At 42.2% G+C, this 16,277-nt stretch overlaps 1 protein-coding gene across 1 annotated transcript in view; it reads left to right on the top strand.

Moving 5' to 3' along the window:
* pnp4a (purine nucleoside phosphorylase 4a) overlaps positions 1-13,750 on the top strand; it is a 53,272-nt gene extending 39,522 nt beyond the window's left edge. The window contains 6 exon segments of the mRNA XM_087994605.1: positions 253-416; positions 5,892-5,995; positions 10,379-10,554; positions 11,133-11,323; positions 13,338-13,543; positions 13,545-13,750. Of these exon segments, the coding sequence (XP_087850731.1) occupies positions 253-416; positions 5,892-5,995; positions 10,379-10,554; positions 11,133-11,323; positions 13,338-13,543; positions 13,545-13,571 (868 nt within the window). The 3' untranslated portion in view covers positions 13,572-13,750.
* Positions 13,751-16,277: the final 2,527 nt, after the last annotated feature.

The raw sequence follows: 16,277 nt of genomic DNA, 5'->3' as shown, positions 1-16,277 counted from the left end.
CTTAAATTGTGGTAAAGAAAGTGAAAGGTCTGCTGCACTCTGAATTTTGTGCTGAAGTCCATAATTTACACATTGCCAGGTTTGTTTAATTAAAACAGCAGATATTAATAACTTGCATTTGCATTGATTTCTCTATTAACCTAGTGATAGATTTGGATAGAAATCTAATTGTCCTACACATTTCTGGAGATCCCAGTTTACTTCACCATGTTTGCTGTTGCTGGTTATTAATAATCATGAGTGTTATTCCAGTTATGAGACCTACAAGGAGACAGCAGATTGGCTGCTATCAAAAACCAGCCATCGACCAAAGATAGCGATAATCTGTGGCTCTGGACTCGGTAGGCTCGCTGATTCACTCACAAACCAGGAGATCTTTAAATACTCTGATGTCCCCAACTTTCCGCAAAGCACAGGTATGGATTACTAAGGTCTTCAAAAATGTGAAGTGATATGATTCAGTAAATCAGGAGAAAATGTTGACAGTCATAACAGGGATGCCAACAAAAGGACACTAGTTTAGGATAAAAGCAAAATACCTGAGATCGGAACAAAATAATATCAGAATCTGAACAGATATACAATAATTGGTGAGATGACGGAAAAAATACATGTTACTCACAAAGTTTTTAATTCGCTGCCAGAAACAATTGTGGAAGCCATTGCAACTGATATAGGGTAATTGGATATAGGCTGGAAGAGGGATACAGGGAATGAGCAGGAGAAATCAGATTAATTTGAGAGCCAGTACAGGCACAGTCGCTGAATGGGCACATTCTGTACAGTAACCACAATATGATTCCACAGTCAGAATCTATAATTCTGAGTAACAAATTTCAATAAATAGGAAATACTCACGACAAGTCAGAAGGGGGCTATTGGGCTTATTGGGGCTGTACAGAGGAGGCCAATCAGTCCCCTGGATAGGACCTGGCAAGATCAAATCGATTGGTTTTGCTCTTTCCCTGTGGCCCTGCTCATTTATTTTTCAATAAATCCAGTTTCTGACCCCTTGCTGTGTTAATAAAAATGCACTTCCGCATGTTGCTATTGGTTCTTTTGCCACTCACCATATATTTCCAAGTAAACAAGTCAGCGAGCATTAGTGAGTCACAGTCTTATTTAGAGTCACAGAGGGGTATAACATGGAAAGAGACTCTTCAGTCCAACTTGTCCATGTTGACCAGTATACTAAGTTAACCTAGTCCCATTCGCCAGCACCCAGCCCATATCCCTCCAAGCCCCCCTTATTCATATACCCATCCAGATGCCTTTCAATGTTGTAATTGTACCAGCCTCCACCATTTCCTCTGACAGCTCATTCCACACACGAGTCACCCTTTGTGTGAAAAGGCTGCTCCTTAGGTCTCTTTTAAATCTCTCCTCTCTCAATCTAAACCTATGCCATCTAGTTTTGGACTCCCCTACTCTGGGGAAAAGACCTTGGCTATTCATCCTATCTATGCCCCGCATGATGACACTCCAGAGAAAATAGCCCCAGCCTATTCAGCCTCTTCCTACAGCTCAAACCCTCCAACTCTGGCAACATCCTTGTAAATCTTTTCTGAACCCTTTCAAGTTTCACAACATCCTTCCTAAAGCAAGGAGACTAGAATTGAATGCAGTATTCCAAAAATGGCCTAACCAATGTCCTGTACAGCTGCAACATGCCCTCCCAACCCCTATACTCAATATACTGACCAATAAAGGAAAGCATTGCAAACACCTTCTTCCCCACCCTGTCTACCTGTGACTCCACTTCCAAGGAATTATGAACCTGTACATTTGTGTGAGGTCAGTTCCGAGGTTGGTAGATTTTTTTAGATTACTTACTTACAATGTGGAAAAAGCCCTTCGGCCCAACAAGTCCACACCAACCCGCTGAAGCACAACCCACCCAGAGTCATTCCCCTACATTTACCCCTTCACCTAACACTATGGGCAATTTAGCATGGCCAATTCACCTAACCTGCACATTTTTGGACTGTGGGAGGAAACTGGAGCACTTGGAAGAAACCCACGCAGACACGGGGAGAATGTGCAAACTCAACACAGTTGCCTGAGGCGGGAATTGAACCCGGGTCTCTGGCGCTGTGAGGCAGCATTGCTAACCACTGTGCCACCCATTGTGCCACCGTGTGGCCCATAAAGCTATAGAACAGGCTGCCTACATTTGGAGCAAATTGTGGTGACTTACTGAATCTCCTCAAACATGGGCAAGCAGTAGTTAGGTTCTGTCCCAGTATTAATCAGAATGTCCCCTCAGACTTGTTTCTGTCATGTAAGAGGAAGCTTGAGGCATTGCATTTCCCAAATTCCACCTCCCTCACCATCAAACCTGCCCCCTTTTTTTTTCTGAAAATAAATTACGTCTCCCAGGAGATAATGTCTTTCGGGTGGAGTAAGGGGTCTGTTATACGTCACTGGGGTAGCATACTTGAAATTAAATCCCATTATTCCTGGAATCATCACAGGAGTTAAAAATTTTATCAAAGTACGCAAATGTCATAAAGTAATATAGCACCAAAACAGACTCTTCGGCCCAACACGTCCATGCTAACCAGGTTTCCCAAACTAAACTAGTCCCATTTGCCTGTATCTGGCCTATATCCTTCCAAACCCTTCCTAATCATGAACTTATCCAACTGTCTTTTAAATATTGTAACTGTACCAGCATCTACCACTTTGTCTAGCAGCTTGTTCCACATGTACACCGCCCTCTGTGTAAAAACGTTGCCCCTCAGGTCCCTTTTGAATCTTTCCCCTCTCACCTTTAAACCTAAGACCTCTATTTTAGACTCCCCTATCCTGGGGATGAAAACATTTGCTACTCATCTTATCTATGTCTCTCATGATTTTATAAAGCTCTATAAGGTCACCCCACAACCTCTTACAACCCAGGAATAAAAGTCCCAGTTATCCAGCATCTTATCACTGTCCAGTACTGGTAACATCCTTGTAAATCCTTTTTGTACCCTTCCTCAAATTTTCTGTCTTTTCAGGTTGACAGAAAACATGAAACCAGATTTCTATACTTAGATGAATTGCTGTGTTTCAAAAATAAATAGTTTCCAACTACAAACAAACAGCTGTGTAAACAATGCTTACAATGAGTGTCAAGTAACTTTCTTTTTGAAAACTGCAGCAATCCCTCCCACGTTCCTTGGTTTTTAAGATGTTCAGGTGATGAAGGAGCAATGCTCTGAAAGCGTGTAATTTCACATAAACCTATTGGACTAGAACCTGGTGTCATGTGACTTCTGCCCTTGGTTTTTAAAACAGTTGTTTTCCCATTTCAGTCCACAATCAAAAATACAGACAAGTTAAAAGAAATGGTTTTTACAGATGTAATTATTGTGATGCACACCTTTACAGTTACGTGGGGACCGCTCATACCATCAATTCCAGCCACTGCTTTGACTGATCATGTAGAGGCTCTTACAAGTGCACAAGGACTCAAAAACAGGAGCACGAGTGGACCATTCAACACATCAAGCCTGTTCCATCATTTAATCTGATCACGGCTAACCTTAGGCTTCAACTTCACTTTCGCGCCCATTAACCAAATGCCTTGATCCCCTGAGAGACCTCAAACCTCCCTGTCCAAATCTTAAATGGATTCAATGATGGAGCCCCACAGGTCCACAACCCTTGAATGAAGAAATCTTCTCATCTCAGTCTTAAAGGATCGGCCCCTTATCCCGAGACTGCTCCCCTGCCTTTTAGATTCCCCGACCAGCAGCAACAATATCTTAGTGTGCAATCTATCAAGCCCTTTCAGTATGTTCGGTGTTTCAATGAGATCACTTTTCATTTTTCTAAACACCAGAAAATATAGACCCAATTTACTCAGTTTCTTGTCACAGGACAACTCCTCTGTTCCAGGACTTGATGAAAGGTTCCCACCTGAAACGTCGACTCCCCTGCTCCTCTGCTGCTGCTTGTCCTGCTGTGCCTTTTCCAGCTCCACACTTTATCGCCTCTGTCCCAGGAGCCAATCTAATTAATCCTCATCCTGCTCCTCGGATGCTGCCTGACCGGCTGTGCTTTTCCAGCACCACACTCTTCGACTCTGATCTCCAGCATCTGCAGTCCTCACTTTCTCCTCATTGTGCCATCTCCAGCGTAAGTATGTGTCTCATTAAATGTAGAGACAGTGTGCAGTACTCCAGTAATACTAGACAAAACCAACTGTTCTGGAAGCAGAAGTTCCAAAGAACTGTTGTATTGGACTCAAAACATTAACTCTGTTTGTCTTTTCATACATGCTTTCAGAACTGCTGAACTTTGTCCAGCACATTCTGATTTCATTTCAGATCTCCAATCTCTGCATTGATTTGTTTCATGTACGGTCTCCCCACAGCCCATACAATTGTACTTCAGTCCCTTGACAATAATAGCCAGTATGCTATTGCTTTCCTGACCGTTTGTTTATACCTGCATCTGTGTCCCTTGTACAAGTTCAGTTACCAGCCTCAGTAAATATTTCCATTCAGCAGCACAATGACATGACCCAGCTAACATCCATTATTATATCAGAGATTAGGGAACGAAGATGGTACTTGTGCTATTTGTCTCCGTTTCTATAATTATTAAGTTTCTACAGGAGCATGCTGACAGAGGTTTCTGTTGAATGAGACATGTTTTTAATGCAGTGATTCTGTAAACAGTATGTAAGTTGGACACAACAGTCCAGCAGTTCTTTAACAGCTAACTATTAATTTAGAACATACAACAGTACAGCACAGGAACCATGCCTGTGCCAAACATATTATTCTTAACTAATCCCATCTGCCTGCACATAGTCTGTATCCTTCCATTCATCACCTGTCCATGTGTCTGCCTAAATGCCTCTTAAATGTTCGAATAGTATGTGCTTCCAGCACCTCCCCTGGCATCCCAGGCACCTTCATGTTAAAAACTTGCCTCGTACACCTCTGTTAAACTTGCCCCCTCTCATATTAAATGCATGCCCCTAGTATTTAACATTTCCACCCTGGGGAGCAGGCTTGGACTACCCACCCTTTCCATGCCCCTTATAATTTAATGCACTTTTTGTTTTGTTCTCAATGGAGCTCTTTACAAAATGCTTTGGATCCTGCTGCCTTTGTTTAACAATTTACCCAATTGCCAACCACTGTCAAAGATTTCTTCGAGGTTCTAAAACTATAAACGGCACAGAAAATGGAAATGTAAAACAGGTCTTCAAGTTACACAATAGGACAGGAGTGACAAGTGTGAAAATAATGTAGTGTAACCTTAGAAACAAACAGAGAAGATGCAGGAGAAACTCAGCAGGTCTGGAAGCATCTGGGGAGAGAAAGAAAGAGTTTACTGGGATGATTGCTTCAGAACAGATTAACTTCAGAGTGAAATGAAGAAGGCTTTGTTCACATGAAGCGCAACCAGCATGTAGAATAGATCTCTGTGCAGGATATTGGTGGTTAAAGCTTGGAATCATCTAAGAAACACACGATGCCACAATTAGATACTGTTGGGTTTTTTTTCCAGAATGGACGAGGCAGGACAGAATGAATAAACTTCTGCATCCATATTTGCCTTATGATCTAGAGTGGGTTACATTAGCTCCCAGTCCAGCATTATACTCATTGAAAATTCTCCGTGGCCTTGACACCTTCATATTTCTTAACTTCCTCCAGCTTTCCAACCCTCTAAGATCGCCTCCAACTCTAGTCTCTTGACTTTCCCTGATTTTCATCATTCTACCATTGGCAATTATGCTTCAATTGATACAGCATTCCTGTTAAATGCCCTGTAAAGTTTTGATTTGCTAAAAATGCTATATAAGTTGTAGTTGTTCCTAATGCAGGTTAGGAAAGGTTGCTAGCTACTCACTCTATACCACTGATTGTTCTCTCTTCTGTATCCAGTGAAAGGACATGCTGGTCAGCTGGTATTTGGAGAGCTGAAGGGAAAGACTTGTGTCTGCATGCAAGGGCGTTTCCACATGTTTGAAGGATACTCACTGACAAAGGTAATGCAACATTTTCTGATGGATGATGTGCCCTTGGGTGCAGCCTCATTCCTGATGAAGGGTTTTTACCCAAAATGCTGATTCTCCTGCTCCTTGGATGCTGTCTGACCTGCTGTGCTTTTCCAGCACCACACTCTTGACTGCAGTCTGTCAGAACCATGAAGCAGACCGCACTGGAAACACAGTGTTAGGAATGGTGCACCTGAACGTGTGTGGATTTTCAGAGCTGTAAGAGAGATGAATGCTGAAAGAAGCAACAAGGAAGAAGTTAAATAATAAAAATATAGCTCAAATCCTCCAACCCTGGCGACATCCTTGTAAATCTTTTCTGAACCCTTTCAAGTTTCACAACATCTTTCCGATAATCCCACCTGCCTGTGCTCAGCCTGTATCCTTCCAAACATTTCCTGTTCATGTACTTACCTAAATGACCTGTTCTCACATCCACCTCTTCCTCTGGAAGTTCATTCCACACATGAAATGCTCTCTGTTTAAAATAAAATTGCCCCCATGTCTTTTTTAATTCTTTCTCCTCTCACCCTAAAAATATGCCCCCTAGTCTTGAAATCCCCCACCCTAGGGAAAAGACATCTGCCATTCATCTTATCTATACCTCTAATTATTTTATAAACCTCTATAAGGTCACCTCTCAACCTCCTATGCTGCAGTGAGAAATGGCCCAGCCTATCCAGCCTCTCCTCATAGTTCAAACCCTCCATTACCGGCAACATCCTGGTAAATCTCTTCTGAACCGTCTTGGAGTTAATAATATTCTTCCTATAACACATCCAAATCATTTACATAAATGACAAAAAGCAGTGCACCTAGCACTGAATAATGTGTGCAATTCTGGTCTCCTTCCTATCGGAAAGATATTTGTGAAATTTGAAAGATGGTGTTGCCAGGGTTGGAGGATTTGAGTTATAGGGAGAGGCTGAACAGGCTGAGGCTGTTTTCTCTGGAGCGTCGGAGGATGAGGGGTGACCTTATAGAGGTTTACAAAATTATAAGGGGCATGGATAGGATAAATAGGCAAAATCTTTTCCCTTGGGTCGGGAATCCAGAACTAAAAGGCATAGGTTTAGGGTAAGAGGGGAAAGATATAAAAGAGACCTATGGGGCAACCTTTTCACACAGAGGGTGGTACGGGTGTGGAATGAGCTGCCAGAGGATGTGGTGGAGGCTGGTACAATGGCAACATTTAAGAGGCATTTGGATGGGTATATGAATAGGAAGGGTTTGGAGGGATATGGGCCGGGTGCTGGCAGATGGGACTAGATTGGGTTGGGATATCTGGTCGGCATGGACGGGTTGGACCAAAGGGTCTGTTTCCATACTGTACATCTCTATTAATCTGTGACACTGGTCATAGGCCTCTAGTCTGGAAGACAACCCTCCATCACCACCACCGCCCTCTGTCTCCTATATGCAAGCCAATTTTGTATCCAAATAGCTAGCTCTCCCTGGATTCCATGTGAGCTAACCTTGGGAACCAGTCTACCATCAGGAACTTTGTTGAACACCTTGCTGAACTCCGAATAGAGGCATCCTCTGCATGTGATGGCGATCAAAAATATCTTCTAGAATGAATGCTCCTGTGTGAATTATCTCACTGTCAGCCTGACTTACCCTGTTTAGATGAGAGAAGCTAAATGAAGACTGTGGAAGGAGATTAAGTAAGGTTAGCTGAGATACCATAGGCATGGAATGCATCATGTGCTACACTGAAATCCAAAAAATTAAATTACTTCACAAATTATTTCCAATGAGAGTGAAGCAGATTTAAATCACATGTTGGGAGATGATGTTGAGGATTTAAAGTAACATTATCTCATTCAAAATGGTCATTGTCGTATCAGTACAAATGCTGCATTGTTTGTACTTGGCTTTTTTTTCCTGCAAATGTTGGCTCTATTTTTAGAAACCTCTCATACTCAGCAATCAAAAATCCTGCAAATAACTTGGTGACTGTGTTACATGCTAAAATTAATTCGGAATATAGTCATTCCAAAATACAAAACAGCTGTATGCTCAAGTTAAAAATCACACAACACCAGGTCATAGTCCAACAGGTTTATTTGGAAGCACTAGCTTTCAGAGCGCTGCTCCTTTGTCAAGTAACTAGTGGGGCAGGATCATAAGATGAAGAATTTATAGCAAAAGATCACAGTGTCACACAATTAAAACTATGTATTGAAGAAACCTAGATTGCTGTTAACTCCTTCATCTTTTAGAATGGGTTGCAAGTTTGAGTTCATTAATATGTAAATCCCAGAACTTCTTATTAAGTCGCATTCTCGAGATAACTTAAGGTTTTATTAAAAAAAGGTGACATCTCAGCTCAGATAATGTATTAAAGGTGTGAGGTTACAGTCTGTCTGTCCCAGTCATAGAGTCATAGAGATGTACAGCATGGAAACAAACCCTTCGGTCCAACTCACCAATGCTGACCAGATATCCCAAACCAATCTAGTCCCACCTGCCAGCACCCAGCCCATATCCCTCCAAACCCTTCCTATTCATATACCCATCCAAATGCCTCCTAAATGTAGCAATTGTACCAGCCTCCACCACTTCCTCTGGCAGTTTAAAACAATTTTTTTAAATTAGTTTGGATTTTAAACTAGTGGCATATAAATGTTGGCCTGTTTTGGTGAAGGCTTTTAAAAAAAATCAGAACATGAACCAGAACCATGATTTTAAATCTGTGACTGCTGGTGTATTTATGAAAGTACCTTACACAATTGGGAAGCTAATCAGCTCATTAGCTTTAACAGAGTCTAGAATAAGAAAGTTTTTATTTTAAAAATAATTCAATGACATGTGGGCTGTTTAAAGGAAACCTGACTGAAGTCAGATTCAATTATAGTCTTGCCTCGAAAGGGAAATTTTTCAGCGCAGTTAAAGAAAAGAAAATACCTCAATGAAATAGTATAGTTTGTGAACCTTCCAGAATAGGAGTGCTTGGTTAGAACTGTATGGATTACGAAAAGTCTCAAGAAGTATAAACTCTAATAGAAAGTAATCTTGAATATTTCAGACTGGTTCTATTTTCAAAGTAGGAATTTATTAAATGTTAGATGGATTGACTGTCTGCATTGACTGCTTGCAGGTTGAGTGCTTTTTGAGCAAAAATAGAATGCATCTGCATTCTACAATTCCGCAAATGCAAATTCACCCCATAGACTGATGTGGTGTGTTTGCATCTGTGCGTGCATGTGAGGGAGAGAGAGAGTGTGAGTATGTGCACGTGAGAGAGTGTGTGTTTGCGTGTGTACGCGCTTGGTAGCGTGTGTGAGTGTGTGTGTTGGGGGGTGTATATGTGTGTGTCTGAGAGTGATTGTGTGTATGGGAGAGGGTCTGCGTGAGTGTGTGAGCATGTAAGGTTGTGTGTGTGTGAGAGACTGTATAGTGTAGTGGGGTCACCTGTAGTGTGACATGAACCCAGGGTCCCCATCAAGGCCATCCTCATGGATATCGAACTTGGCTATCAGCCTCTGCTTGGCTGCTCTGACCAGTCTGAAATTCTCAAGGTTGGGATACAGACAGACTCTAACTTCACACCTTTAATACATTGTCTGAGCTGAGCTGTCATCTTTTTTCATAAAACCTTAAGTTATCTTGAGAATATGACTTAAAAGAAGTTCTGGGATTAATAACCCGAAACCTGCAACTCATTCTAAAAGATGAAAGACTTAACAGCAATCTAGGTTTATTCAATATATCATTTCAATTGCATGACACTGTGTTCTTTTGCAGTAAATTCTGTGTTTTATGATTCTCACCCTCTAGTTAACTGATGAAGGAGCAGCGCTCCAAAAGCTACAACTTCCAGATAAATCTGTGGGACTATAACCTGATGTTGGAGGAGAAAGTGAGGTCTGCAGATGCTGGAGATCAGAGCTGAAAATGTGTTGCTGGAAAAGCGCAGCAGGTCAGGCAGCATCCAGGGAACAGGAGAATCGACGTTTCGGGCATAAGCCCTTCTTCAGGGCAATTCCTCAAGAAGGGCTTATGACCGAAACGTCGATTCTCCTGTTCCCTGGATGCTGCCTGACCTGCTGCGCTTTTCCAGCAACACATTTTCAGCTATAACCTGGTGTTGTGTGATTTTAACTTTGTCCACCCCAGTCCAACACCAGCTCCTCCACATCACAACCCAATATAATATAAATTTAATGTAATATATATTCTTGACAAGAAAGGGAGTATGGGGTAGCTGGGAATGTGAATTGGAGTTAGAACCATGTGAATACGACCTTAATGAAGTACTCAGAGATGACTGAAATGCAGACCGAAATTCACATCAGCAGGCATGGTATGCGAAGGCGAACATAGCCTTTCTGAATGTTAAATAGTGTTTTTCTCTCCCCATTTCCTCAGGTGACTTTTCCTGTCCGTGTATTCCGATTGATGGGTGTTAAAGTCCTCTTCGTGACCAATGCTGCAGGATCAGTTGCTGATGGTTACAACACAGGAGACATCATGATCATTAAGGACCATATTAATATGCCAGGTCTTACTGGGCTGCATCCTCTCATTGGACCCAATGATGAACGGTACGGAGCCATTACAGTTTGAATAGTTGAACCTTTTATAGTTATCGCTTGCTCCTTTGCCATGTTCCTTTTTCTTAGATTTACATGGAAAATAAGGCCATTCTGCCTACCAATCTCATGTTTATATAAAAGCAAGATACAGTGGATGCTGAAAATCTGAAACAAACATATAGAATGCTGGGGAAACTCAGCAGGTGTGGGGACTCAGGAGAAACATCTATATGTAGAGAGTAGTGAGACTGTGGAGCTCACTATCAAACTGAGTGATTATGACAAATAGGCTGAGAGAGGACCTGATTGAGGCATATTTAAAGGGAAGGTAGATTAAAGAAATTAGAGTTGAAGGGAGCAACGGGATACACTGGAAGCATTAGATGAAGGTTGGAAGGAAGGTCACATGGAGTAATGTGGATCAATTTGGCCGGTTCTGGGTTGTAAATACTGTATAAAGCTAACAACAATAAACTTCCAGTGGAATTATTTGTTTATTGTTTTCATTCATTTTGATGAGAAGATCAATGAAGTAAATGAGGGAGCAGAGTTTAAAAAAATAAAAATGATTGTGCTCTTGTTTACAGGTTCGGTACCCGTTTTCCTAGCATGGCTAACGCATATGACAAAAGCCTCAGGAATCTGGCCCTGGCTGTAAGCAAGGAACTGCAGTGCTCTGATTACGTGCAGGAAGGTGTCTACTGCATGGTTTCAGGCCCGCATTTCGAGACCATTGCTGAAGCACGTCTTCTTTACAAACTTGGAGTTGATGCTGTGGGTAAGATATTTCAACAGAAAATAGCTATGAAGGGAGGCTGGACAAGTTTGGGTTGTTTACGGCAGAGACGATTGAGGGGAGAGCTGATAGAAGTGTGTAAGATTATGAGGGACATGGACTGAGTGAATAAGAAGCAGCTTGTTCCCCTTAGCTGAAGGGTCAATAATGAGGGGGCATCATTTTAAGGTGAAAGGCAAAAGGAGGATTAGAGGGAATTTGAGAAAAAACATTTCACCCAGAGGGTGGTGGAAATCTGGGATGCATTTTCTGGGAAGCAGTAGTTGAGGCAGGAAACCTCAGAAACTTTAAAAAGTACTTGGATGAGCACTTGAAATCTCATAACAATAAAGACTGTGGGCCAAGTGCTGGAAAGTGGGATTGGAGTTGACTTGATGGGCCAAAGGCGAAAGTGAGGACTGCAGATGCTGGAGGTCAGAGTCTAAATTAGAGTGGTGCTGGAAAAGCACAGCAGGTCAGGCAGCATCCAAGGAGCAGGAAAATCGACGTTTCAGGCGAAAGCTCATTCCTGATGAAGGGCTTTTGCCTGAAACGTTGATTTTGCTGGGCCAAAGGGCTTATTCTGTGCTGTATGACTCAATTGCAATAGCCTTCTGCAGACTACAGAATGAAAGGTAAACTGAACTATAACTTGCATGCTTAGTACCTTGGGACATCCCATAACAATTCAGTCAATTAAGTACTTTCAACTTGTCATCACTGTTATATCATAAAAAGTACAGCAGCCAATTTGTCACAGCACAGCCCCAAAAAAGAGCAATAAAATAAATGGTCAGATCATCTGTTTTCAGTATTGCTTGAGAGATAAATATTGGTCAGAACACCAAAAGAACATCCCTGCTTTTAACTGAATCATAGCACAGATATTTTAATTTCCATCCAGCAGTGCAGCACTCCCTCAATATTTGCACCGCGTTTGGTTAACAAATGACCCATATCTTGGCAACGTAGCTTTAGGATCCAAGATGATTCCAATACCACTGCTCTGACTGCACCAGTGTGTGTCTGAACTGGAACTTGACCCCACAACCTGCTGACTTCGAAATTAGAATGCAAATCAGAATGAAGGTCAGCACCTAAAAGGTGACAGTGGTGTTGGATGTAGGCTGAGCAGCAACAAATCACAGCACTTTGTGTATCAGTGTACGGTGACAGTCCACTCACTCCCACTTATACTCCTGAGGAAGGGCTTATGCCCGAAACGTCGATTCTCCTGCTCCCTGGATGCTGCCTGACCTGCTGCGCTTTTCCAGCAACACATTTTCAGCTCTGATCTCCAGCATCTGCAGACCTCACTTTCTCCCCACTTATACTCAGTAAGTGCCACACAATACATAGCCCTGGTTCCCATCAATAATTAAAACATTTCAATCACATTTCTGAACTTTTGAGGTCAACAATGGTATTTTATTGCACAAGATTCTGAGCTCCCTAATGCACACTAAATACATGACTTGCTTCTTACCTTTTGTGATTCCACTCAGTCCCTCATATGTTGGCGTTATAACCCTCATTTTACTGTTTATCCTTAGGGTTTCAGTAACATCTCTGGTCCATCCCGATTTGCCCTTTGACTGTTCAGTTTTCTCTCTATTTGTACTCATCATTCTGTCCAAACTTGTATAATTCTCAATATTCTAGTGACGGGCAATAAATGCTGGCCCAGCCAGTGATGCCAACATCCTGTGAGTAAATCTTTTAAATATCTTTTAAAAATGCCATATATAGAGATTACAGGACAGACAAAGTCCATTCAGCTCAACTGATTGCTGTTAGTGCTTATGCTTCACACTAACCTATCCTTCCCGCTCAACCCATCCATTCTACAAACAGCCAATACTGACCCAAATAAACTCCTACTGTTTTGTAATGACTTGAAAACCTGTCCCTTGGGTGCTCAAAACCAGACCATTGAAATCTCAGGTAATTCATGCTTCTTTGTGCTTCATGTAAATCGTAGCTTCTTAATGCATTTCTGCCATTTTCCAACCTACAGGAATGAGTACTGTTCCTGAGGTCATTGTCGCGAAACACTGCGGCTTGCGTGTGTTTGGACTTTCACTGATCACCAATAAAGTGACAAGGGAGTATGAAAGCACTGAGGTGGTGGATCATGAAGCTGTCCTGAGTATTAGCGAGATGAGGACAGGAGTGCTCCAAAATCTTGTAGCGGAGTTGGTGGCTCGTATGAAAATCAATGATGACTGCTAACTTACGGATGAAGAAATAAAATGGATGCAAGGATCAACAAGATCTCCATCATTTTCAAAACTTAATTTTGGAGCATATTTGCATGTAACTGAAATATAGCATTGGACCAAATCACTCTGGTGGCTGTCACTGCCCAGTTTTTCACAATGTTAATTATAATTAAAACCTACATTAAATAAACTTATTAACAGATTTGATAAATTATAGCTTTATACAGCTCTTTTGATGTTATCCAGTTCAGTTCCATTCAGTTTCCGGTATGGAGTGACAATTAGCTTTTTTTAAAAAGATTCTACCTTTCTGCAAGAACTGAACCTCCTTTCAATGACTGCCAACTTTACTCCTGTTTCACCACACTGCTATGACCTTATCGTTCTCCCCAAAATTACCTGTGAGCCCTGAATAAGGAAGAGCCCAGAGACTCCCCTAGCTGAGTCTGTGCCTGTGACCAGCTCAGGAGCAAGGCTGCTATGGCAATGAGATTTGGCTCAAGTACAGCTGGCCCTCTCACCTCAGGGCAGCAGAAGACAAAATCAAGTTCATCCAACATTGCTGGATTTTAAGCCATGCATCTAAAAACTCCTTTAGGAGCCAGCCCCCAGGGAGAGCAAGTGAAGCAGAAAAAGCAAAAACCTGAATTTGTTTGTAGTATTTCTGTAGATGCCCAAGTCTGGGGGCATTTCTTGTTTTTCACTGTGAGATAAGGACAACGCTTCTCAGGACAATATTTATTACTTCGCCCATGCTATCTGGAAAGTCATGTAGGCCAGACCAAGTAAGGATGGCAGAATGCCTTCCCTGAAGAACATTGGGGAAGCCGATGGATTTTTGTGATAATAACTAACTGCGGGTTGTTTAGCTCCGTTGACTGGTCTCCAACATCAACAGCTTGGGTTCAATCGGCCCAATGGCTGAGGTCACTATGAAGGACTCTCCTTCTCAACCTCTCCCTTCGCCTGAGGCATGACAGCTCTCAGCTTAAATCACCACCAGATGTCTCTCTCAAGTGGGACTATGGTGACATTACCTGGTTACTGTTAAGCTATTATTTTACTCCAGATTTTTATTGATTTCAAATTTCACCCTCTGCCATGGTGGGTTTTCAAACTATTTCCCCGAACATGACCGCTGATTACCACTGTAAATTGGGATTACCGGTTCAGCGACATTACCATGACAACACTACCTCCGTCTATGTGCTCTCTCCACCTCCTATGTTGAATTCTTTAAAAAAAAATTGAAGAATCATTTGGCTGCATAACAGCAATCATTGCAGCCCAAAATTAATGGGCACTGGTTTTCCATGGATTATGGATAGAAAATGAGCATGCACACCCAGTATATTACATGTCAAACAGTTTACAATACATGAAGAAAGTGAGAACAGCAGATGTTGGAGTTCCTGATGAAGGGCTTATGTCTTAAACGTCGATTATCCTGCTCTTCAGATGCTACCTGACCTGCTGTGCTTTTCCAGCACCACACTAGTTTACAATACATGAGAGGCTTCATTCGGTAGAAATGTGTGTGTCTCTAAGAAAAGTTCAGGAGCTGCAGAAATGAAATAAGCACATATCACCAACATAAGGATTTTCAATTAAGCAGATAATTGCAGGAACTCCTCAGGGCTAGACAATGATTAAGGTCATGAGATACAAAGGAAGATGAGTCTTTTGTTCATTCAAAACTTCCTTCGAGATGTGCAGGCCTGGAGGCCAGCTGGCTACTGTTGTTCATGAGAAGGCCTCAATGTCTCAGTCCTGCACTGAGAATATCAAGCTAAATATTTAAGCTCACACCAATGTATAGGTGTGCAAAATAATTCACTGAGGAAGGAGCAAATTATTGCCAATGCTGGAATCTGTACTGAAAACAACAAATGCTGGTGATCACAGTGGGTCAGGCAGCATCCATGGACAGAAAGCAAGCCAAGGATTTGAGTCTCGGTGACTCTTCACCAGAGCTGAAGTCCGGAGGGAAGTCAGGAAGTCTGAGTTGCTGTGACCTGCCGGTCAGAAACATAGAAACACAGAAAGTAGGAGCAACGATAAACCATTTGGCCCTGTGAGCCTGCTGTAGTATACAATATGATCGTGGCTCATCCTCTATATTAATGTCATACTCCCACTCTCTTCCCAGACTCTTTGACGCCTTCATCATCGAGAGGTGCATCTATTTATTTCTTAATTGTATTCAGTGATGTAGCCTCCACCAACTTATGTGGTCAAGAATTCTACAGAGTGAACAATCCAAAATAGTCTATCGCATATCCTGCAACTGTGACCCCCTTGTTCTACACCCTCCAGCCGAGGGGAACACCACCCCTGTATCCAGTCTGTCCAATCCAGTCAAAATTTAACATTTCATTGAGATCCCCTCCCATTCTTCCAATCTCCAGTGAATATAATTCCAGTCATAGAATCCCACAGTGTGAAAACAGGCCACTGAACTCATCAGGTCCATAATGACCTTCTGACGAGCATCCCACCCAGACCTGCCCCCTCTATCCCTGGAACCCTGCCTTTCCCATGGCTAATGACAGAAACATAGAACCATAGAAGAGCAGGAGGCAGCCATTCGGCCCTTCAAGTCTGCTCCACTATTCATCACGATCATGGCTGATCATCCAACTCAATAGCCTAATCTGCTTTCTCCCCGTAACCTTTGATCCCGTTCACCCCAAGTGCTATATCTAGCCGCCTCTTGAATACATTCAATGCTTTGG

The sequence above is a fragment of the Chiloscyllium plagiosum genome, unplaced genomic scaffold (genome assembly GCF_037043375.1).
Source record: "Chiloscyllium plagiosum isolate Xiang-an unplaced genomic scaffold, Cpla_swu_hap1 HiC_scaffold_15, whole genome shotgun sequence".
In the NCBI taxonomy this organism is placed as follows: Eukaryota; Metazoa; Chordata; class Chondrichthyes; order Orectolobiformes; family Hemiscylliidae; genus Chiloscyllium; species Chiloscyllium plagiosum.
The sequence above is the reverse complement of the archived record's forward strand: the minus strand, read 5'-3'. Positions and strand labels throughout refer to the sequence as shown.